Source organism: Ambystoma mexicanum, chromosome 9 (assembly GCF_040938575.1).
Source record: "Ambystoma mexicanum isolate Mex_15411 chromosome 9, UKY_AmexF1_1, whole genome shotgun sequence".
Taxonomy (NCBI): Eukaryota; Metazoa; Chordata; class Amphibia; order Caudata; family Ambystomatidae; genus Ambystoma; species Ambystoma mexicanum.
The window spans coordinates 548,600,618-548,625,615 of NC_090931.1; the positions used below are offsets into that span (position 1 = coordinate 548,600,618).

At 48.3% G+C, this 24,998-nt stretch overlaps 1 protein-coding gene across 2 annotated transcripts in view; it reads right to left on the reverse strand.

Moving 5' to 3' along the window:
- The window catches only part of CLTC (clathrin heavy chain), a 1,506,669-nt gene that overhangs the window by 1,091,560 nt on the left and 390,111 nt on the right, over positions 1 to 24,998 (reverse strand). For both annotated transcript variants that reach the window (XM_069615119.1, XM_069615118.1), the window contains exon 8: positions 12,427 to 12,627. In XM_069615119.1, coding sequence (XP_069471220.1) covers positions 12,427 to 12,627 — 201 coding nt within the window. The remainder of the gene's footprint in view (positions 1 to 12,426; positions 12,628 to 24,998) is intronic.

Consider the following 24,998-nt stretch of genomic DNA (forward strand, 5'->3'; position numbering starts at 1 on the left):
ACCAACAAGTTGACTGACAAGCTCTCCAGGGCTACCTCGCTGGAGCCATCCCTGTTCAGAGTGCCACCTTGGAATTTTAAAGATCTTCACCTCGTACTACAAGATACCTGCTGCTGAATGTTCAGCCTTCTTGCATGCAGGACCAGATCCTTTGTTCACCTATCAAAGATGCCTGTCACCGCCTGACCATGGTGACTCCCGTGCAATCAGTCGTCTTCACTCCCTGGAATTACCCTGAGGTCGCCTGCTCAGCAGAACTCTTCTTTCTGTTCCCTGTGTGTGTTCAACTGGAATGTGCCTGGAACCAAGAGATTCAAGCACCGCAACTGACTGAAACCAAATCCTGCAACCAAAAGAAACCTCTACACCAGTGACAAACCCCGACCCCTCCGACCCGACCCTTCTCCCAACCCTTCCCCTTTCCCCCAACCCCCTCCCGATCAGACCAAGCAGAGAAGATTGTGCTGCCAATGGAATTCAGAACCTCAGCAGTGCTCTCTGGAGAAATCCGAGCCAACAAGTTCACATACCGGTTTCTTCCCCAGTCGTCCTCCATTGGGTTAAAATCATGTTCTAATCGCACTCTTTCCAGTCTTTGACCGGTGGTGATCTGGTCAAGGATCCCATCCCAGGCCACCCTAGATTAGTGGGATTGAGAGGGCTCTTACCTGTACTTTATTATCTTACCTTTTTGAAACATTGAGTGGCTACCTCTGGCATCATCCAATCATATAGTAAACGTTCCTGAAAAGTATAACTTTGTAACCGATAACTTCAGTGCACAAGGGCCCAAAAAATGTTACGACTGGACTTCAGAAATGCTAGGGAATAGTTTTAGTATTAAAGGGCTCCTACTGTAGATTATGCATGCAACAGAAACAGAAGTTATCACTCCACGAAATGGCAACCAATCACAGACATCGCTCACCTGGCCCCAAGGAATGGAAACAAGACCGGAAACTTCAACTCTAATAAAAAAAAAACAGGAACTCCCATGGATAATCGCACCCTAGAACCACAGGTTAACAGTAAGAAAATGCGTCTATCACCTAATGCTTAATAAAAGGCATTCTCCAGTACCCAAGCTTCCAACACTGCACCCTCATCTCCCGTGTATTATCAAGAATAGACTACGCCAATAGCCTATACCTAGCAATGCCCAACTACCTCATCAGGAAATTCTAACGCATCCAAAACAGAGCAGCAAGACATCTTCTCAGACTAACAGGAGAGAACACATCACCCCAGCCCTAGGAAGTGTGCACTGATTATTGGTTAGAAAAAAAAATTACGATTTCAAAGACCTCTGTATAGCCCATACAGAAGTACATGGACAGGGAGCTGAATTCCTCCGATCAAAAATCAGTCAAGAATAACTGAGGATAAGTACTGACTTGCTCACAAGGCATAGGAGAAAACTACATTTTGTGGAACAGCTTTCTCTACTTGCATAGCAAAAGATATCCGAACTGACGACCACCTGACTTTTTGTAAACTGCTAAAAACATGGTTATTAAACATTCCGGGATGGAAGCCGACTAATAACCTCTGATATCAATCATGTTTCTTGGGGGCGTCACATCCTCTATACAATACCCAAGCCAGTCTGCAAAGGCATTTCAAACCCAAGCACCTATGATAGTCGATTGAGGGGGTCCAGAGAATTTAATGAGCCAAACATTATACCCCATTGAGTCAAGACTAATTAATCTCGAGACAGATACGCACACCCCAAACAATCTCTGCAATATCAGCTTTCCATATCCTTTCTCCACACCCAGACAACCCCGACATTACCACACGAAAATATGAAGCTATGCACTCCACACACCCGTGTGAAGGTGACTGTCCCAACAAAGACAAATGGCATAGTTGCACTGTGCCAGGTGACCATCCACAACTAGGTACCCAAAATCTACGAACAATCTCTTAATCAACCACCCTCACTCACACCAACCATAAACACCACAGACGCCTCGATTGTGCGCAAGAAACACAGAAAACACACCTGCACAGACACCAGTTATGCCTGGTTATACGCACATCAACATCTGATCACAGCCCTTGTTCTTTCCATCTTTCTCAGCCAAACACCTTACCGTTTCAGAACGACAAGAGTGCCTTGAGACCATAAAAATGGAAACTGCACTGTATTAAAAAATACATAAGACAACAACATTTGACTATTTACCAGAGTTATACTGGTTTTGAATTATATGCTTTTACTATCTTCTACTAAGGGTGAATGTATATATGTATTTTATACTAAGTATATGACAATATTTACCTAGAGATTTACTTTGCGTATTCTAAAGGCTGAATAAGTCTTTGTTACTTAACTGTAACTTTTCTCCAGCACTGGTATCCATCGATTCACACGCTTGCATATACCGCATCAAACTGGGAATCCTCAGTAATTAAAAAATGTATATCTACATACCTTTATCCCATAGGAAAAGGAAATACAGATTGCCTATTATGCCTGATAAAACACACTTATTTAGCCCCTCCACCTTATTTTGTTGCTTTTTGACTCCAGCCAATGAGGTGGCAGGGTTTAAGCTCCACCCCTAGGTAGCCATCTTAACAGTTTGAGCCATAGTGACTGCATATAAGACTGACTGGCCTTGGAGCAGCCTCCCAGGGAAATCGGGTGGGCGCATGTGCCTCTATGAATGATGGACAAGTACGGTTACAGGCAAGTAACAGACTTTTCCAGCATAAGATCTTTCATAGATTCACACGCTTGAAAAGAATACCAAGCAGTGGAAGCATGCCACTTTATCACTGCAACACACATAGGTTAACCACAGTACCAACAAGTACACTTGAACCCTATGCATGCTTGAAACTGATGGGAAGGAGGGACGAACAATGACTGCTCCTACCTTACGTAAACAGGTGGCGCAGGAATGTTTGTCTGACCGCCGACTTCTTGGCATCCTCCAGGGAGTAGCGTTTGGCAAATGTGTGCAGCATGCTCCAGGTCGCCGCCCTGCAGATTTCCGTGGATGCCACTCCTGCTTGAAAGGCTGCTGTAGTCGCCCTTCCACTGGAGGAGTGTGCTTTAGCTGGACATGGGAGAGGGTCACATTTGGATTGGTGGCAGTGAGTGATGCAGTTTGCCACTGAGCGTGCAAGGCCTTGATTGAAGGTGCTTTGGACCTTGGTGCGCCCTGAAAAGGCAACAAAGAGCCTGGAGAAGGAATGAAAACCACTGGTGAGTTGCAGGCAGAATTTCAAAACCTGTGAAAGGTCTAAGGAATGTAGAGCACGTTCAGTGCTGGAGGAATGCTTGCCAAAAAGGCATGGGAGAACTGATAGTGTCATTATGGGTAACACCTTGGGAAGAACCTTTGGGTGTGGTCCAAGTATGACAGTCTGTTTGGAGGATTGTGAAAGGCACCTCTGCAGAAAGCACCTGTAGTTCGCGGATTCGTCTTGCTCAAGTTATTGTCATGTTTTTTGGTGGCATTCCAGGAAAGGAATCGCAAGTCGCATCTGTGAATCGGTTCATAGTGGGGTGACATCAGTGTGGACAGCACAGTGTTTATGCTCCAACTAGGAACTGAGGTGAGCAGCGGAGGGAAGGTATGCAATAATTCCTTGAGAAAGGTCTCAACTGCCGGGTCAGTCACAAAAGACGCGTGCTGTGGCCCCCTCTAATAACGTAGGCGTAAAGGAACAGACGCATCCACATTAAGGAGAATGCATCCCCCAGTGAGTTCTTCTCCAGGTACCTGGAAATGAAGCAAGGGCACTTTGCATTGTCGCTGGTCGCAAATAAGTCGATGTGAGGATGTCGCCATTTGTGAAAGATTCGGCTCATCTTGCCGTCGTTGAGCTCCCACTTGTCCTGCAAGGATTGTCTGAAAAGATTTCAGTGCCCACCTGATGGCTCCGAGTTCTAGCACGTGGATGTGTAGTACACCTTCTTGAACGGACCACATGCCCTTTGTCTGTAGCTCTCCCAGATGTGCTCCCCAGCCTGAAAAAGAGGCATTGGTCCCGAGGAGTAATATTGAGGTTGGCCCTTGAAACGGCATGCCTTGATTCGGGTTGCGTTCCCAGTTCCATCACTGCAGTGCCGTGTGGAAATGGGGTGAGAGGTCAATGAGATTTTCCCATGAGCCTGTTTGCTCCCATTGCTGATCAAATGCTTCCTGTATTGGTTTCATTTGCAATCTGCAGTAGGGGGGTGAGGAATATACAAGTGGACATGTCTAGGAAGGGGATTGAATCGATGTACCGTGGAGAAAGATGCCCTGAGAAACCAGCTGACTGGTTACGACCTTGCTGCTATTCGCTCTGCGGAAGGCTGTGCCCTGGGAATGAGAGTGTCTAGTTCTGCTCAGAGAAGAACAAGTTACTTACCAACTGTAACATTCTTTTGATTGGATGTTCCTCCCACCTATTCCTCATCTTAGATATATCCTTACCTTCAGCTTTGCTGCTTCAGAAATGTTTTCTCTCTCCACTCAAGGCTGCAGCGTAGTCGTCCATCGTCGGCATCCATTAAGCGCCGACATCATCCGCTGTATAAATGCCTCAAGCGCGCCCGTTGACCTTAGTTCCGTTTTTTCGTATATTGTAGCCAATGGATTGTAGTTGATGGCATGCCTCTTGAAACAAGCCTTAAAAGAATTGAGCCTAAATCACGTAACAAACTGTACTGTGGGGTAGGCTGGGAGGGTTGATGAGGAATACGTGGGAGGAACATCCAATCGAAAGAACGTTACAGTTGGTAAGTAACTTGTTCTTCGAATGGATTGTGTCCTCCAACGTATTCCTCATTTTAGATAGACTCCCAAAGCAGTTTTGTATTGGAGGTGAGAATACAGAAATTTTAGTCATGTACAGAATGTAGTACTGATTTAGCGAACAGACCTCCGTGTGAAGAATTCAAATCTAGAGCATAATGTTCTATAAAAGTGCGCATGGATGATCATGTGGCTGCTGCGCAAATATCTTGAACAGGGACACCCCTTTGAAGTGCTGTTGAAGTTGCCATGCCCCCGGTAGAATGAACCCTCAGCCCATCTGGAGGATCTTTCCCAGCCAATCTAGAACATTGAATTATAGCCAAAATTATCCATCTAGATAATGTTTAGTCACGGCTAGTCCCAATTTGCGGCCAGTGTATCGCACAAAAAGTTGGTCATACCGACAGTTTTGCCAATCTTGAAATATAGAAGCGAAGAGCTCTTCTAGGATCTAATCTATGTAGTCGTTCCTCTTCCTTACTTGCGCGAGGAGGAGGGTAGAAAGTAGGCAGTGTTATTTTTTGTGACAGGTGAAAATCAGACAATTTTTGGCAAGAAAGAGGGTTTTACTCTAAGGACCACAAAGATGGTGTGAGGAGGCCCGCTAGAAAGGGCCTGCAACTCGCTTACCCTACGGGCTGATGTAATTGCCACAAGTAGTATTGTTTTTAGAGTAAGGAGCCTTAACGGACAAGAAAGTAAAGGCTCAAATGGAATGCATGTGAGGAACTTTAGAACCAAGTTTAAGTCCCAAACAGGAACTTGAAAACGTATTGGAGGAAACACATTTAGACCTTTTAAGAATTGAGCTATTAAAAAGGTATCTTAAAGTAAGATTCTTCCTCTGAGGATCAATAACAGTGGATAGCACTGCTAAATAACCTTTTATCGTGCCAACCTGGAGCCCCAGATTAGCCAAGTGTAACAGAAAAGATAATATTGTGGGAATATTACACTGAAACAGGTCCACATTCTTATCTCTGCACCAGTTACTGAACTTGTTCCAACAACACCGATAGAGATTTAGTTCCTGGCCTTCTGGCCGAAAGCAAGATCTCCATGACGGCATCCGGAAGTTCCCAATCCTTGTATCTCAAACTCTCAGAAGCCATTTGTGAAGGTTGAGTGCGTTACCTCTGGATGGAGAAGGTGACCTTCATCTTGCGAGAGAAGATCCTCTCTTTTTGTAAGACGTATTGGAGGGCAGAGGTCCGGGTACCATGTTCTCCAGGCCCAATCCGGGGCAATTAGGATCATGGTTTTATCCTGAACTTTCTCAACCTCCTGATTACCTGAGGGATCACAGGGACTAGAGGAAACGCATACAGAACTGGAAACTCCCAGTCAACTACGAACGCGTCCCTTAGAGCTCCTCTCGGGGGAAATTCCATTGATCAGTACAGTTCGCATTTCCTGTTGACACTGGTCGCAAACAGATCCACTTGCGGGGTTCCCCAAAGGGCGAAGATCTCTTGAAGGACTTCCTGAGCTATTTCCCACTCGTGGGAAACTGCTCTGCCTGCTCAGAGCGTCCTCCGCTGTGTTTTGTTCTCCGGCTAGATGAACTGCCGACAGATCGATCCCTTCTTGTATTGCCCAGAACCAGAGCTGCATTGCTTCTCTGCACAGTGGTAGTGACCCTACTCCTCCGCTCTTGTTGAGGTAGTACATGGTCACTGTGTTGTCCATCATTATCAGGACATTCTTTCCCCGTACAGAGGGCAGGAGGCCTTCAGCGCTAGTCTGATTGCCCTCAGCTCCAATAGGTTGATGTGTAGTTTGGACTCCGATGGAGACCAACAACCGCTGATTGTCAACTCGTTGGTGTGAGCTCCCCACCCTGTGAGTGGGGCGTCCGTCACTACTGTCATCTCCGGCCATGGCTGCCAAAAAGATTCTCCCTCGAGGATATGTTCCCTGCAAGCCCACCATTGTAGATCCTGTGCTACTCTGGCTGGAACATGCAACAGTTCTGAAATCTCTCCTGAAAATTGGGACCATTGAGTCCTGAGGGCCCATTGAAGGGATCTTATCCTCAATCTGGCTTCTGACACCAGAAAAATGCAGGATGCCATAAGACCAAGCAACCTGAGAAAATCGAAGGCCGGTAGATACTTGGTATTCAGGAATTGTATTACCATCTGCAGAATGTGGTGAGCTCTCTTCGGGAGGCAAGGCTTTGCCCCAACAAGTATCCAGGACTGCTCCAATAAACTGGAATTTGAGATGGGATCATGTTTGACTTTTTTAAATTCAGAGAAACCCCTAGTTTGTGAAGGAAGTGGCAAGTTTTGGACAGATGTCCCTGGGCTTGTTCTGGAGAACATGCCCTGATCCTCCAATCGTCCAGGTAGGGTTAGATGTGAATCCCCCTCTCCTGAGACTCGCTGCCACCACTGCCATCAACTTGGTGAAAGCTCTCAGGCGGAGGTCAGCCCGAATGGTAGAACTCGAAACTGATAGTGAGAATTGCCAATCACGAACCTCAGGTACTTTCATGTGCCAATCCATATCAAGCACAGAAAGTAAGCATCCTGAAAGTCCAATGATACCAACCAGTCTTGGAGTTGGAGAGCCCGAAAAAATCTGAGAAAAGTGTGACCATCTTGAACTTGTCCTTCCTGAAGAGCTTCTCAAGTCCAAGATGGGACTCAGTCCTCCGTCCTCCTTTGGTATGAGAAAATATGGGGAATACCAAGCTTTGTTCCTCTCCGCTACAGGAACATGTTCTATTGCACCTTTCTTTAGCAGGGTTAAAACTTCCTGCAACAGAAGCGGATCTGGATGTTTGACAGTTGTATCCTGGGGGTGATTGAGGTTTCTTTTAAAAAGGAAGGCAGTAAACTTGGGATACTGTTTCCAGTGCCCAAGCATCTGAAGTAATGCCCCGCCATTCTTTCAAATGCTGAGAGATTCTGCCACCCCCTCTTGTGGGCCAAAACCTCAGTGTGATTTTGCGGCAGCTGCAGCAGTGGCTGAAGGGACAGATACCACTGCTGGGGCAGATCTAGCACCTTTTCCTTACCCCTGAGGAAATTTCCTTTGCCCTCCGACAGGCCTGTCCCCTTCCTTTCCCAAATGAGGAATAAAATCGAAACGGATGACCCCTCCAGGAAGATGAGCCTGTGTAGGGGCGTTGTTGAGGTTGTCGTATAGCGGCACTGAGTGATTTTGCCGCCGCTTCAGAGGTCTGCAGCTTCTCCAAACTTTCATCCGCCTTGTTGCCAAACAACCTCAAGCCGTCAAATGGCATATAAGAAGCCTGGATTGCACATCAGGTGCAAAACCCGACTTTCTTAGCCATGCAAATCTGCGTAGCACTGTACTAGACGCCATGGACCTACTGATACGGTCAGCTTTGTCCAAACCTGATTGAAGGCATTCCCCCCGAAGCCTCCTTTCCATCCCTTACTATGGATAGAAACCCTTCACGTTCCTCACCTTCCGGGATGTGTTCAGCTACTGCTGACATGCAGTCCCAGAGGGTATATGTAAATCTTGCAAGGGTGCAAGTTACATTTGTGGATTTTAAAGCCATGCTCCCCGACGTAAAAATCTTTCTGGACCATGCATCAACCTTTTTATCATCCCTATCAGGGGGAATTGTAGGGTATGAAGTATGTCAAGTAGAGGTAGCTGCTTGAACTACCAGACTTTCAGGAGATGGGTGTTTACTTAAGTATTCAGGATCTGAGAGACAGGGTCTATATTTTGACACATACTTCTTATTTACTGTGGGAATAGTATCAGGGTTTTCCCATGCAGTGTTAACCTTCCTTTGTAAGGCTACATGAAAAGGAAGTATGGGGTCTTACGGAGGTGCTCCTGAAAGGATGTCAGTCATGTTATCATCCTGATACAGGTGAATTTCTACTCCATCCAATGAATTCAGTTACCCTGTTCATCAATTTTCTATAACCTGCATGAGCATATTCAGCTGGGTCAGGCTTTTCAAATTCATATTCAGGAGATGTATCCAGACCGCTTGCTGACTGCAAGCACTCATAAGTCTTGCATCTTAGATTGAGGGTCAATGAACTCCTCAGGGACTTGTTTTGTACCAAATTTAACACCAGCAGGTGAAACCTCTTCTGCTGATGAATCTCCTTCATATATGGAGGACATGGTTCTAAAGAAATCATGTCTGCTTTCTGGATGAAACACCTTTTCAGGTGGCATAGACTTTAAAATTGGTGTCGATTTTGTCAATGGAATGGTCGAAGACGTCAACAAAAGCGTTGATGGCGTCGATGTTGTAGCCATTACCTTCGATATTGTCGAGGTAATTTTCAACATCTTCGAAGGAATCGTCTACCCCGAAGGAGTTGTCGAGACCATCGACACAGTCGACTGTGCACACAACGTAAAATTTTTAGGTTGGGTCAGCGACACCCTTCGATAGAGGCTTCGAGGAAGTTTTAGATGAGGACTTTGACGTATGAGTGTGACGCCATTTTCTTGAGTTCTACCTTCAATTTATGCACCGGTAGGCTTTTTCTACGAGGTGTCTGGGAAGATTCCCTGGACACCCTTGACGATTTTTTGTCAGATTTTCCCATCTTAGATCTTCCCCAGTCACTTTTTTTGTGAGAAGGGCATGGTCTTCGTTCACTTTTTTGAGGGGGTCTGGGCCGCATTCTCAAAAATTTGGAACATAGATGCTCTGAAAGCTTCCCACTTTCTTGGGGAGTCATGTCTCGACGGACATGTTAGGACTTCCTCAGACGACGTCGAGGAAGAGGAAGACCGGTGTTGTCTTTTCTTTGCCTTTTTAGAGGAAGAAGAGGACTTCCTGGATCTACTCCTCTACCTAGATTTTTTTTATGACGTTTTGCTGAAGACTGAGCTGAGTCTTTTCTCCCTCTCGAAGAAAACTTTGAGGATTCCTCGCCCAACGCCAGTTTACCTCTTCGTTCTTTTAAGGCCTTATGAGTCAACGACTGACAGGAACCGCACTCATCTATACAGTGATTGGAACCGAAGCACCGGAGGCAATTCCAATGGGGATCAGTTAGCGACATCTTTCTCCCACATTTCTGGCATTTCTTGAATCCAGTCTTCGGTGTGGAAGGATTAGATGAAGACATTATTGTACGAACTGAAGAGCCGTGTATCAATCCGAAGCGAAGCTAACGGAAAAACGGAACTGAGGCCAACGGGCGCGCTCGAGGCATTTATACAGCGGATGACGTCGGCGCTCAATGGGTGCAGACGAGGGACGTTGATGCGGCAGCCTTCAGTGGAGCACCCTCTGGTGGAGAAGCAGCAAAGCTGAAGGTAAGGATATATCTAAGATGAGGAATACGTGGGAGTACACAATCCTTTCGAAACAGAAGTTTGATTTGACGGACAGTCTGGCAATTCCATTTGTTTTGAGGCAGGTAAACCCCTGCGGAGATAGACAGTGAGGTTTTCTTTCTATTCTTTGACACCCTTACGAGGACATATCAATCAGTGTTATTGAAATTCATGATATAAGCCCATTAAGTTCATTTGATTCTTGTTGAGAAGCTGTAATATCTTAATTATGAAAGTTGCAAGTATTTTATCTCTCTTACAGGCCCCTGGACATATACGAGTCACAGCGTGAGCAACAATGCAACTGTAGCTGATGAGCGGATGCAGTGAAAATTGAAAGATTAGGATTGCCTGCTGCACATTTAGAATCCCAGAAGACTTGTGGCTGTGACAAAAGTCTATTCCCGGGACACCAACACGCCCAGTGACGAAGTCAATCAAGATAAAACTTTCCCTGTCCGATAACAGTAACAAGGATAATGAGGGTGCTAGTCACCAGGTCGAGTCACATTAAGAATGATAAGATCCGCTGCTGGAGGAGATTGCTTCACATGGGTAGGCCGAGTGGAATTGTACAAGCATAACAGTGCAGTAAAACCATCCGCCACAAGGCCAAAGGTCGCTGTTAGGAAGCTCATTGTAGATACAACCAAATTAATGTATAAACTTAATTTTCTATATGAACCACACTGTGTTAAACCCTACAAAAAAATCCATGTGTGTGCACTCGGGGGCTACATTTTTAGGACTGGAAGACTCCCCAAATGTCTTTGTCCATTTCTGCACAGCTGTATAGAAATAAACCTTTGCTGACTTGGTTGCAAATTGAATTTATTGGGTGGGTTTGAACAGTGTTTTCAGGCCAATCCGAATGTGCTCTGAAATCTGTAGTCTGAAATACATAGCGTGCAATGTGGTTTACTTCCTTAGTTACACAATAGGAGCTGAAGGCCAGGAACACCAGACTAGATTGGTCAATATAATCCTTCTCCCACTGACAGGCTCCAAATACAGACTCAACAATGCTCAGAGTATACCTGACAATTCAGTGCTGGATGACATCCAACTACTTGTATCTAAACCATGACAAAGCTGCCCCACAGTACTAAAGAAACTCTGCCCACAATTCACATTCTTCCGATAGACTGAATCCAGATCTGCCTCTCAGACGCAATAAAAACCCTAGGAGTTTACGCAGACGCATCCTTATCCCTCAATATAATGTGCCATTGGCTCATCAGCAACCTATACAGCAAAACTAACCAACGCAGCAAGACAATACCTCAACTCAGATAGCTCGATGACCATTGCCAGAGCAATCACAGGGGCGAGATTGGATTACTGCAACCTCCCATTTATTGGCACATCCAAAAGGTACTTAAATAAACTGCAAGTAATACAGAATAACGCCCTTAGAGCAACATTAAACATCCCAAAAAAGAACCACATTACAGCCACCAGGAAAAAAGCGCACTAGCTCCCGATTAAAGAAAGGATTATAAGACTATCACCCACAAATGTTTGAGCAAAACTGACCCTCAGTACCTATCCCAAAAAATGGAAAGAACAAAATTCAACAGACCAATAAAATCTATCCATGCCCAGAAATTAGCTATAACAAGAGTAAAAAGAGCCTAAGGAGGCGGAGTAAGTTTCCCAACAGACGCAGTTAACCACTGGAACTCCATCCCAGCAGAACAGAGCAGAGAACTCATACGGGCATTGCGAAAAACATTGAGAACCCCTGGCTCTTTGCCTAAACTATCCCCGACCAGGATATCACCCTGCATGCAATCCATGCCCTAAATGTCCTGAACTTTCTAAGCAAATGTCTTCACCCAATGTATTACTGATATACCGCCTGCTAGGATTCAAGCTTTTGTATAAGCGTAACTGGTCTGCAACAGGGCCCTGGTGCCCGGGGGTTTAGGCGCTCTACAAATGAATAAAAAAAAGAATTCAGTGACAATCCAGTTTGTAAAATATGACGTCTGTCTTGGAGGGGCCTTTAGCCCAGACATTAATGTAGCCCATGAATAAAGTACCTTAAGAGGATGAGTAGAGTTGAACCAGCTTTCAAAAGGCCCCATATATATCCACTTATTTCACTTCTTGCAGTTAACCAGTCATTTAAGTACATCTAGCAGGTGGTCAGCTGTGATGCGCTTTTTACATATCTCAAAGGGTTTCTCCTAAAGCTTTGCTTTGGTCTTCGAGAATACTTTGCTCAAATCCGAGACAAAGTATGTTTTCTAGTGATGCTAGCAAGTATGTCTGTATTCTAAGTAAATTAAACTTAGTGAAAACTTGTCTGAACCTGATCAATGACAAAAAAAACCTTTTTTCTGTGTTCATTTCATCATACCTTATCCTCCTTCAACCATTTTTCAAGCAGCTGCTTACGGCCCTGTTGCAACACAGGCCTGCAGAGTTCCAAAGACTCATACTTGTTCAACTGGCCTTGGTCCAACAGAATTCCAAAGTACTGTAGCAGTGGAGAAGTTTGGCCTTGCTGTGCAGGGACACTTTGGAACCGGCGGATTGTGTCAGGTGTTCGAAGAATTCCCTAGAATAATTCAAAGAAAATTGAATTTACAATTTAACCAAATGAATAGCAATTCAATAACTTTGAAATCACACTTTAAAATCTATGAAGGAAAGGCTGCAAGTAGGAAAACAATGGGACATGGCCTGCCATTAGTGCAAGTTGTAGAACACACCCTTCGTATTCCGTACTAATAGCCAAATGCTTGTTTCTGCTCTTCAACATTTTAGATATACCTTAACACCAATATCAAGCTTGATATAAACACTGATTTAAGTTTATTAGCAATTCAGTTGCACATATTTTGATAAGTGACTAGGATTCAGAAAGATGCTTATGCCGTTTATCCATCCCAATACGAAATGTCCCAGATTTCCTAAATTTCTGCCGTGAGAGAGCCTTAGGACTATCGTGAGCAAGTATAGAAAGAGAGAAGAAGTAGTAAGATGTCTATGTTCCTTCCATCCGAGCGGGCGCATGTGAATCTAAGCCGATACAATCATCAGAAATGCTATTACGGTAAGTAATGCAGGTCTTCTGATGCTTGTGAATCTGCTTAGAATCACATGCTGCGCATAGACTAGCTAGCAGTAGCTGGAGTTGGTGGGATGTGATAAGGAACAGTAGTGAAAAGGTGTCCTAGTACCGTTTGGCTCACGAGAATCAGCCCTAGAGTGAGTGTCTAGGAAATAGTGTTTTGTAAAAGGTGTGTACAGAACTCCAGGTTTCCGCTTTGCAAACTGACTCGAGAGGAACATTTGCAATGAATGCTATGGAAGCCCCTGTGCCCAGAGTAGAGTAGCTCTAGGCTTGAAGGGCAGATCTCTTTTGGCAAGAGTGTGATGCAATTGACAATCCACCTTGAGATGGCCGATTTAGAGACAGGTTCCCCTTCTCTACAAGCCGCCACTGAATTTAAAAACTTGTTTGTTTTCCTTAGTGGTTTAGTTCTTTCCAGATAATACATGACCGCCCTGTGCACATCCAGTGTGTGTAGGCTTCACACCGCCACGTTAGTGGGGTTCTGGAAGAATGTGCGTAGTTCTATTGACTGGTTCACATGGAACTTAGAAATAAATTTGGGCACAAACCGTGGGCGAGTGCGCAGAATCACATTATCTCTGAATTGTAACGAAAGGGTCTACGATTGAAAGTACCTGTAGTTCACCGACACTTCTTAGTGAAGTGCCTGCCACTAGGAAGGCGGTCTTGTGAGTGCTTTGAGGCTTGCCTTGTGCATAGGTTCAAAATGAGACCCCACAAGTCTGGTTAGTAACACATTTAGGTCCCATTCAGGAGCCGGGTTAGAAATAGGGGGATGAATTATTTTAACCCCTTCCATGAATACTTTATTTCCTGGGGCCTTCTACCACGACACCGTTTGCTGGGACATGGTATAGGCTGTAAGTGCAGCTAAGTGGACCTTCAGGGAATTAAAAACTAGACCCGAGTCTAGAAGGTGAGTCAGGTACAATACAATAAGAGTAGGAGCAGTCAATGGGATTGATGCTCCTGCAATTGCACCAGATGACTAAGCGTTTCCATTTATTGAGTAGCAATGTCTGGTGTTAGGCTTTCTTGCTTCTCCAAGTATATCCATACATCGGAGGAAGTTGGAGGTGCCCGAACTCTGATCTCAGGAGCCAAGCAACTAAATTGAGAGTCTGCGGGCATGGAGGAAGGGTTTCCCCCTTGTCCTGAGATAGCATGTTGTATGGGCAAGGTAGTTTAATTGGAGGAGAGCGAGACATCTCCATCTGATGGGAGAACCAGGGTTGGTGTGCCCACATTGGTGATTGTGCACAAGATGCACCAGGAACCAATCTTGTTGAGTAGGGGAGTCGGCCGGGGAGGGGAGGGGTTGGTTGGAGCGTAAACAAATTTCCCTGACCATGTTATCCAGACACTGTTCCCCTTGGACCGGTTTGGAGGGTACCTGGAGGTGTAATCTGGGCATTGTGATCAATGTCTATCTCTGGGAAGCCTAATTCTGCGAAAACGTTGGACGCTGTCTTTGAGTAGTCGCCATTCATACTCCAAGGGCAATGGGAAGTCTCTGCTGAGCACGTCTGCCAGAAGATTCAATTCCCCTGGAATGTGTTGAGACAATAGAAACATCTTGTGTTTGAGAGCCCATTTCCAAATGTTCCGAGACAGTTTGAACAGCCCTGGAGAGGGAGTACTCCCTTGCTTGTTCAGGTAGTACATGGCCGTGGTGCTGTCCGTGAGGATGAGTACTGTTTTTCCCTGCAACTGTCTTAAAAGCCTTCAGTGCTTTGAATACCGCCAACAGCTGCAACAGGTTTATGCAGTTGGAAGCTACTGCTAGGGACCAAATGCTGTCTGTTGAAGGAGGTGATACCCCCCCCACCCCCACCCAGTGAGAGATGCATCCGTCATGATAGTGGCTTCCACAGCGAGGGTGGTGAAGGTTTTCCCCATCAAGAGGTTTTCCCTCGACCACCACTGCAGAGAGAACGAGGGCTACCGAGACAACCACTGGATCGTCCTATTGTCCGCTGGCATAACACCACTGGCTGTTGAGCCACTCTTGCATGGGGCGTATGCGCAAACGTGCGTGAGGAACCAAGTAAATGCAGGATGCCATCATCCCAAACAGTCGCATGGCCTTGCGTACCGTCACCTCTTGACTGACTACATACTGAGGAATCTGAAACAGCATGATTTGAACCCTCTTGTTGGAGGGGAAGACTAGGCTGTTTTCTGTCTGAATTAGAGCCCTCAGAAACTGCTTGACTTGGCTGGGCTGGAGGCTGGATTTCTTCTCGTTTACGGAGAATCCCAGACTGAATAAGAGGTCTATCGTCTTGAGTGTTTGACAGACATGATCCGTAGGAGTCCCCTGTTATGAGCCAGTTGTGGAGGTAAGGATCAACTGGGATGACAGGTGAGCTGCTGCAACTGCCAGTACCTTTGTAAATGCCCTTGGGGCTGAGGCAATGCCGAAGGGAAGGACCTTGAAATGATAGTGTTTGTCCTCTTTCATGAACCTTGGGTATTTCCTGTGTGCTGGCAACATTGAAATATGAAAGAATGCATCTTTCAGGTCTCATGTTGCCATGTAATCCCCCCCTGCATCAGTAGAGGAATTACTTTATGCAACACTGCCATACGAAACTTTTGGGGTCTGACAAATTTGTTCACTGGGCGCAAGTCTAGCACAGGGCGCACTATGAGATCCTTTTTGGGTACATGGAAGTACACTGAATACCCTTGTTTACCTGTAGAACGGGGACGACTTCGATTGCGCCCTTTTCCTGCAGGATCTCGACCTCTTGCAGCAGTATCTTCAGGTATTCTGTGTTAGACGCCTGGACTTTGGAGGTCTGAATCGAGGTGGCCGGCTGAACTCGATGCAATAACCGTGGGTGACGGTCTCGAGCACCCACTGGTCTGTGGTAATCCCCTCCCAGTGTGCAGGAATGTTATACGTCCCCCGACCGGGGAGGCATGGAGGGGACCCAAATTTGAGAGTCATTTCTGACTGGAGGCCAGGGAGCCTCTGGGGGTGGCATTGCGACCCCTTCCTTTCCCACGCCGCTGTCCTCTGGGTGGATATGTATTAGAGGCAGCAGACGCCTGTCCTGCAGACCAATTGTTACTTGTGCCAGATTCATTAGGTGGGGAACGAGAAAAGGATTGTCTGCGAAAGGAGCAGCAAGAACTTCCCCCTCTCTGTTGAAAGGGCCTTTGAGTAAACGGATTCAAAGATCTCAAAGTCTTGTGTTCTTTCTTGGCAGTTTCCAGCGCCTCATCAACAGCCTTGCCAAACCGGTTGAAGTATTCCACGGGTTTGTTGATTCGCAAAGCTTGTGTCTCTGGTCTGAACCCAAAGTTCTTTAGCCAGGCGTACGTTTCAAAAGGGTACCCTTGGCTAAGTTTCTTCCTGCTGTCTCAGCAGCATCTAAGATGTTTGAGGATGTTATGGTTTACTTGCTTACCCTCAAACAATTGTAAGCAGGCAAGAACGCACCGATTCGGGGAACTCATGCATGCCCCCCTGCACCAGACTCCATTGGACATTAGAATAGCTGACCAACAGCATGGTGTTGTAGGCCATTCGGGTGGAATATGCCACCGCAATAGTGATTCTCTTCCCAAGGGCATACCATTTTTTACATTCCTTGTCCGGCAGCGCCTTACCTGTGGACAAAGGGCCACCTACCCTTTTCCTTGTCGTCGTGACCACAAGAGAATCCGGGGTGGCATGACCCCTAATATAGAGGTCAGAAGGGGGAGTGAAAAAGTTTCCACCTGCGGGTTCACAGCCCTGGTTTGTGAAGGTGTTAATAGGGAAGGGGTGATGCCTTTTGATGGAGTTAAGTAAAGGGATAGCCTGGCTGGCAGAGGCTTCTCGTTTAAAATGTCCTCTATGAAAACCTGAATCTAGCACTATGTCTTGCGTGGCTATCTGGAAGTGCTCAGCTGCTTTTTTCAGAATGGGATTAAAACGCCATTTGGTCATCTACAGGAGATACCCGATGCAGAGGTGAGGAGGAGGGGGGTTCCATACATAGGGTATCAGGATCCAGGTTATGGCTAGGAGACGGCCAGGGTGGGTAATCCACCTGCTGATCATCCCCTCCCAATCCGGAGTCTGATCAGTGGGATCCTCAAAGGGATCATCCTCCTGTGAATAAAGGTCAAGAAGAATCTCTTCTTGATCTGTAAAGTCAAGGACCTCCTCATGGAGAGGGCAAGTTCTTTGGAATTTGGTTATTGTGGGATAAAGGTCTTGTTCACTAGGCCCTTTGGGAGTGAATTTCTCAAAGAAGTCCACAAATTTAGCCAGCCTGTCCATACCTCTTTCAAATTTCTCCCTGGTCCATGGAGATGACCCAAAGGGGTGCAGAGGGGGAGGGGGAGGGGGCTCCTCCTGGGGATCCCCTTGCCTAGAACGTTGGAATTTTGTCAAGGAGAGTCTTAGATAGGGACTGGGGAATCTCAGAATGATCCTTCAAGGCGTTTAGACGTCTTTCGACCTGTCTTTTTGTTTACTGGCCACCTAAATGATCTTAGCGAGACTCTCGCTGATGTTCCGCGTCACCGGAAGGGGTTTAGGCTGTTTAGATGGTTGTGCCGTAGATTTTGACGCAACCAGGGCTTTATGCGTCAGCGCGCTCTTAGGAGGCATCTCAGCGTCCTTGTGACTTTTGGTGCTGGCGTCCTTGCTTGCAGAATGCCCAGACACATGCCGCTGACGTGTTTGCGGGGAGGGCCCGCCGATCATGCAAACCGGCGGGTGCCACAGGAACTCAACGTAGCTGTTGGTGCCTTAGAACGCTTCGACTGAGCAGTCGCAGTGGTACCAGGGGTTGTGTGCTTTGTCCTAGGAGTAGCGGGTACATCCCTGTCGCTGGTGTGTACATTCTCCATCGCAGGACTTTCGTCATGCCTGGTGGGGACAGATGTCGTGGAGCGCGAGCGCGCCAATGTGAGGTCAATGGCATCTGCATCGGAGCCACGGCCGTCGCTTAGATCCTCACCACTTTTGGCGGCAGCGGGGAGCTCCCCTCGGCCTGCGACATGGCGTAGGCTGCCCACCATTTCACCCGACGCTCCTTGATAGTCTTAGGACACATGCGCCGAGAGTTCGGACAGGACGCCTCGTCATGATAGAGAGGGAGACACTTATTGCACCGTCGTTGCTAGTTTTTCAAGGGGTATTTTCCCTTACAAGAAGGGTAACATTTTAATGGTGTCCTATTCATAGCTCAGGTGTGTTAAAGCGATGGCAAAACCCAAAGGGCAAAGAGAGGAGAGCAAGAAAGACATTCTTGAAAAGAATAGCAAACTGGCTGCACACCGCTCTGAAATCGCGGCGGGTGCCTGGGGGTCCTGCTGTGGACGCCGCCACATCGTGGATGCCACCTGCTGCGTCAGTGATCATCGTGACCCCCCGGCGCCGACGACACGGAGGATCCCATCGTCCTGCTACCGCGAACCAGGTGAGCGGGGGCTGAAGCGGTGGGCGTCGAGACCTCTGCCCACTATCTGCGACACTACAGGGCTGTACTGTCATAAAGAAGCGGCCCTCATCGTACTGCCTGCCCACCTTTCCGCTGACAGTATCGCCGCCTCTGCCCGCAGCTCCCTGAGAAATAACCCGCTGGCAACCCCACGCAACCTGTACACATAAGGGGGCCGTGATAACTCGCCATCAGAGCCTTGCCGCTCCACCGCTGACTCTCTGCTATCCACGGCGGTCCCCCACCTACCGCCTACCGCCACCGAAGGACACAGCGTTTGAGCCAGCTGATCCTGCCCATCCCAGCTCTCCATCCTACCCATAAGCGGGCCCTCGCCGCAACCGTGCCCACCACAACGACAATGCCTAGCAGAAATAAGGCGGGGGCCCAAGGAGGCACAATGGACAAATACACCAAAGCGGTCCCTCGAGATGACCCAGCCAGCACGTCATCGCCACAGGACGAGCCAGATTTAACCCAGCACGGCGCGGTCGTGGCCCCTGACCTCACCCTACTAATGGAAGCCATGGCTAAGAACTTTGCCTCCTTCCATGAAAAATTAGACATCAACGCCAACGTCGCCTCACTTAAGGCTCGAGTGGACCAGGCAGGATTGAGGATCACCAAGGGCGAAAATAGGATCTCCGGGAACGAAGATAGCATCACCGCGCTCCAGGACACTGGCCTCCCCAACGCGGGACATGAAAGGAGTCAAGGCGAAGTGTGACGATCTGGAGTCGCGCTCCCGTAGGAACAACCTGCGCATTATTGGGGTCCCCGAAAATGCCCTCAAGGGGCGGATGGAGGACGCAGTGGAGAAACTCCTCAAGGACCTGCTGGGCGACCCTGCTCTCCGTATTTCACGGTCGAGCGGGCTCACCGGGCCCTGGCTCCATGGCCCAGACCCGGCGACATCCCTAGACCCATTATCGCCAAGATTCCCAACTACTGCGACAAGAGATCTCATCCTCCGTCTGTCGCGGAAAAAGGGGGACCTGCGTTTTGAAGTCCATACGGTTAGAATCTTCCCGGACTTCTCGCTGGCGGTGCAGCAGGAAAGGCGCCAGTTCCTAGGCGTCAAAAAACTGTTCAGGGAGCGCAACGTCCCCTACACGACTAAAGTTTACCCATGACGGTAAGATGATCTTCACTGTCCCTGACGAAGCGGTGAAGTTTATTGAACTACATATACCTCTCCAAGGGCCGCAAGCCGACCACACGCCATAGACTACACAGCCTACGATGTTCTCAAAGTGTAAACGGATCCGTGACTTTTGGATGTGTTGATAGCAACCCCACCATGTCCACTCAATAACTGCGGCCTCCTGCCATGTGTATGCGGGCCACGGGCTAGCTCCTGCCCTGCTTCTTTGACTTCTCCTTCACCTGCCCCCTGGAGCTATCCCTGTGCCATGCTCTTTCTTTCAATGTCATCTTGCCAGAGCGTCTTCTCTGGTTCTCGGAAGCTGTCTACGATACCTGTTTTACCGCAACAATACACTCGGGACAGCGTCTGCTGCCCCACATCAAGCCACGCATGCCGGCCGCACGGCTCTAGCTCCCCCCGTTGCAGTTGCAATGTTTGCTTTCACTTTTATTTGGTTCTTCCTATTGACTGGCCCCTGTTGGGCTAGGATGTGGCCCTATCCACGTTGGATCTGGTCCTCCGACCTTTGGTTCCCGGTCAGAGCGAGCCCATGGGGCATCGGGTGTGGTTTGGGGTGGGGGAGCTGTACTGCATGTTGGGGTTGGGCAGTGAGGGTGGGAGTGGTGTAATTGGGGTTGTGTTAACAGTTAAACACATGGTTGAGAGACGCATGACCTTAACTCAACACTGCTGTGCACACGGCAGGTGCATGAGGGACAACCCTTATGAATACTACTACTGGGATGTTCCATAATATATTGCTATGGCTTTAAACATTGTCACATGGAATGTTCGCGGCCTAAGCAATTTCACTAAGGCCCACAGGATAACTGCCTATGCCCAGCGACATGGTGCCAAAATCCTCTTTCTCCAAGAGACCCACGCTCTCGGGCGCCTAGCAGCATGTGTCGCCCCCACGTTGGGCAACTGTAACGCACACCTGGTTCCCCCGGAGGCGCAGGTCTTGATCTGGCGAGGATACTGTCTTCAGTGTTAGGCGCAGGGTTCGTTTTGCTCCCGGACTGGGCCCCCTTCCCACCGACAGTTTAAGCTGGAGAGTGAGATGTCTGCAAGGGTAAACCAAGGTATTAGTGTTTGGAAGGTTTGGAAAGTTCCTTGCCCCTCTCGCCCTTTCTTTCCCCGTGGAACTGGGTTGATAATGCGCTTACCTTATATAGGTAATTGCCGGGCTCTCCATCCTGCGTCTTGTGCAGGGGCGCTGGGTCCAGTTGCTTCACTGGATGCGAGCTCTGCCTCTTGATAGCAGAGGATTTGCTGAGAGCGAAGACGCCGTTAATGCACGAGCGTGCCTTGTAAGTAATAAAGTTCCTTTTAGATTGTTCTCTTCTCTTTCAAAAGTCTTAAGTCTTTAAAGTCTATGTCTTTTCCCTTTTCAGATGCTGTGGCGATGAAGATTATCCTTCTAATGGCACGTAAGTAGAAAGACTGTTCTAGCGCTGTAGAATGCACCGTAATGTCTCTTGTCTTTGCAGGTGCCGAGGAGCCGCGCGAACAGATTGGAAGCAAACGTAACACAGGTGAGCAGTCCTGTAACTAAGCGTTACTAACCGAAGTATCTTGCCTTGCAGGTGCCGGAATGCAGCGCGAGCTGAGTTGGTATGGGCGTAACACAGGTAAGCAGGCTCTGTAGTTAAATATTACTGACCGATGTTTTCTCTTTGCAGATGTCGGATGCCGGAAGAGAAAGGCAGAAAAAGGCGCTTCGGAGCTGCCGTTGGATTAGGTAAGTAGATTTGCTGCCTTTGCTTTAGCCTAACCTGTGCCCTTGTCTTGCAGGAGCTGCAGAAGACTGAAGAAGACTGAAGGTTGGATCCCAGCAGATTATTTCGTGTTCACAGGATCTGGAGCTGGAGGTTTCCTAGAGCTGACACGGTGAGCGTCCTGCTGCAGATGCAGTATAACGCGAAGCACGTGAAACCAATCGGGTGTGATTTAAATAGCCTTCTGTAGTGCTTAGGCGTCTTCTTCCATGGCCCCACCCAGGTAAGAAAAGAGTTCCAGATTTCTAGAAGAGTTCCTGTGTTCTGCTTCCAGGGAGTCGCTCCTGCTCCACCCAGACAGAAAAGTAGTCCCAGGCAGAGAAGGATCAGGAGACCAGTTAGCTGGTAAGTAAGCAGCATGGTCTGCTACAGGTAGGTCCACCAAGCACTCTTACCTAATATGAGATATGAGCCCGGCGCTTCCAGTGCCGGGACCGGTCACCATCATGAGCCTGGCGCCACTGACGCCAGGACAAGGTCCAAAAGGTCCCAATCGGGACTGGCTGGTTCCTGGGATCAGAGTTATGGGCCTGCTTCCAAGGTCGTGGGGCAAGTCCTGACCCCTTGGAAGCAGGGATCATGACAGCAACAACAGATTCTACACGAAGTACTCCACCCAATCCAGGGGGGTCCTAATCCATAAATCAGTCCAGTTTTCCCTGCGCTCCAGCCATATTGACTCTGAGGGTAGATATGTGATCCTCCATTGCTCACTCGCCAATATGGAATGCCTCCTAGTGAACATATATGCCCCGAACTTTGATGCCCCTGAATTCTTTGACGCCATCGCCACCACGCTTCTGAAATACATTGGGATTCCCATCATCTGGGGCGGGGACATGAATTTGATCCTAGACAAAGGCCTGGATAGATCTGGGACGGCCCGCAGAGCCCCGTCACGCGCAGCCCACAGGCTACACACCCATATCGACACACTGGATCTTAGGGTTGCATGGAGAGCTCTCAACCCACAAGTTAGGGAGTACACTTTCTACTCATCGGTACACAATAGCCTCTCTAGGATCGACCTTTTCCTCATATCGAGCTGCATGATGGGCAGAGTCATGGAGACCAAGATACTACCACGCACACTATCGGACCATTCACCCGTAACACTCCAGATAACACTGGGACACGACCAGCCCCCCTGCTCCTCTTGGAGATTTAAGTCGGAGGCCCTGCTAGACAGTCTTTAAAGCAGATATCTTAGCTGATAAACACCTTCTTCGAGTGCAACAACAGGCATGACACCTCTGATGGAGTGCGCTGGGAGGCATTCAAGGTCTTCATCAGAGGGATGTGCATATCTAGAGAGGCTGGGGTCCTCAAGGCCATAAAAAATAGCTTGCAACAGTCAGAAGCGAAATTAAAAGAGCTAGAGAGGGCATATGCCTCCTCCCCTTCCCTGGCTGCACTCGCACAGATTAGAGCGGAATTAGAAACATTCGAGTCCCACAGCCTGAGAGCGGTTCGGTACCTCGCCCGCCCTGTGGCGGCCAGGAAGTATGGTGAGGGGGATAGGCCGGGTCGAACACTGTCCAGACTGGTCCGTACTGAGGGGGGCAGGAATCGCATCGACTGTCAAAGACACACGAGGCACCATGTGCTGGTCCGACCAGGAAATCCTCGGGACATTCACCACATTCTACACGACCCTATATGGCCCACAGCAAGAACACAGTCTGCAAGACACCGACGCCCTATTAGATCATATCCCCATGACCCTCCTCTCCCGCGCGACCAGTGACGACCTTGAGGCCCCCATCGCCCTTGATGAAATAACCACGGTCATCTCGAACTGCCCCAGGGGCAAAGCGCCGGGCCCCGACGGCCTCACCTCGGAGTTCTATCGGGAGCATGCAGCCATTCTGGCACCCAGACTCCTGGAGGTGTGGAACGAATCCCTAGAGTCAAACATCCTACCTCCATCCATGCGTGAGGCGCATATAACTGTACTACCCAACCCAGGTAAACCATTGGACGAATGTGGGTCTTATAGGCCCCTTTTTCAGATAAACACTGACACTAAAATATTCGCCAAGATCATTGCCAATAGGTTTCTCCCCATTATGCCCCACCTAGTCCACCCCGACCAAAGTGGCTTTGTGCCCGGCAGATCTACCGCCCTAAATATCCGTCGCCTGTTCAATGTTCTGGCTAGGATTGACCCCAACGCACAGGCCGTGGCAGTCACCCTCGATGCCCAGAAGGCACTTGATATGGTGTCCTGGCAATACATGTGGGCGGTGCTCCACAAAATGGGAATTGGCCCACGCACGAGGTCGTACATCAAACTCCTCTACACAAGCCCCGCTGCCAGAGTCCTGGTCAACTCCAGGGCCTCGGCCCCCTTTGCTCTCGACAGAGGTACCCACCAGGGCTGGCATTTTCTCCGATTCTCTTTGCGCTCGCCATAGAGCCCATGGCTGATAACGTAAGGGACAAACATACGTGCAAAGGTATACGTCTCTGTGATACTACCGAGATCATTTCTCTATACGCTGACGACGTGCTCCTATATATAAGAGACCCGGCTGCCCACCTAGATCCGATATTAAGAGACATAACCAAAATTGGCGATACTTTTTAGTCACAGACAACCTGCTAGTTATGGCTGTTGGAAGTGGACGTGCTCTACCAACTATTATGTGATTTTTCTACCACAGGCTATGTTCATAGCCCTGGTTGTGGACAAGAGGGGGATCAAAGTACTAACTTGGGGGGGCTTCTTTCTTCTCCCCTCCCCGCCCACCATTTCTAGCATGGCTGTTCTTCTTTAGCCCTTATACCATTCTGGGAGTGGCAGGTGTGTGGGTTTTGCCATTGAGGGAACCCCTGGGTGTCCCCGCCTAGGCTCCAGTGTGTCTGGGCAGGCAGGAAGTAGGGAAGGAGTCACTCCCCTGCCCTTTGTCTCCAAGAGCCTGAATAGAACCAGCTCCCGCTGGGGGTCTGGCTGTTTTGATTGGACAGCCACCCAGCCGTTTCTGTAAACTGCTGAGAGATTGCAGAGGAGTGTACTGAAACTGAATAAAAGGTGTTGTTCCTGAGGTGAAAGCCAAGAATCACTGGAAGCTGAAGTAACCGAAGATGACCATAGACTCCTGCAGACCCTCTGCAAAACCGTGTCCTGACCGTTTTCTCTGTGACAGAGGAACTCCTAAACAGACGTCACCTTACACTTGAATGGTGGGAACAACCAGCCGCAATACAAACTTTAATCAAAGCCATCTCCTGAGGTCCTTTAACTTTCCAGAGCTGTGTAACCGCAATACCAGGAGAAGGCCAACCTAATTGAAGTTCGTTGTTGTGGAAAGGCTGAATCCGTCCACGTCTTTGCTGAGCTCCAGGTGGCAAGACGGAGGGTGAGAAAAGACTGCAATTGTGTCTCATTTTAGGGAATTGGATAACTCAGTGGCTGGCAGAAAGGCAAAGTGTATGGGTGATGGGAAAGCAGACTAAAGAGTCATTGCTAGC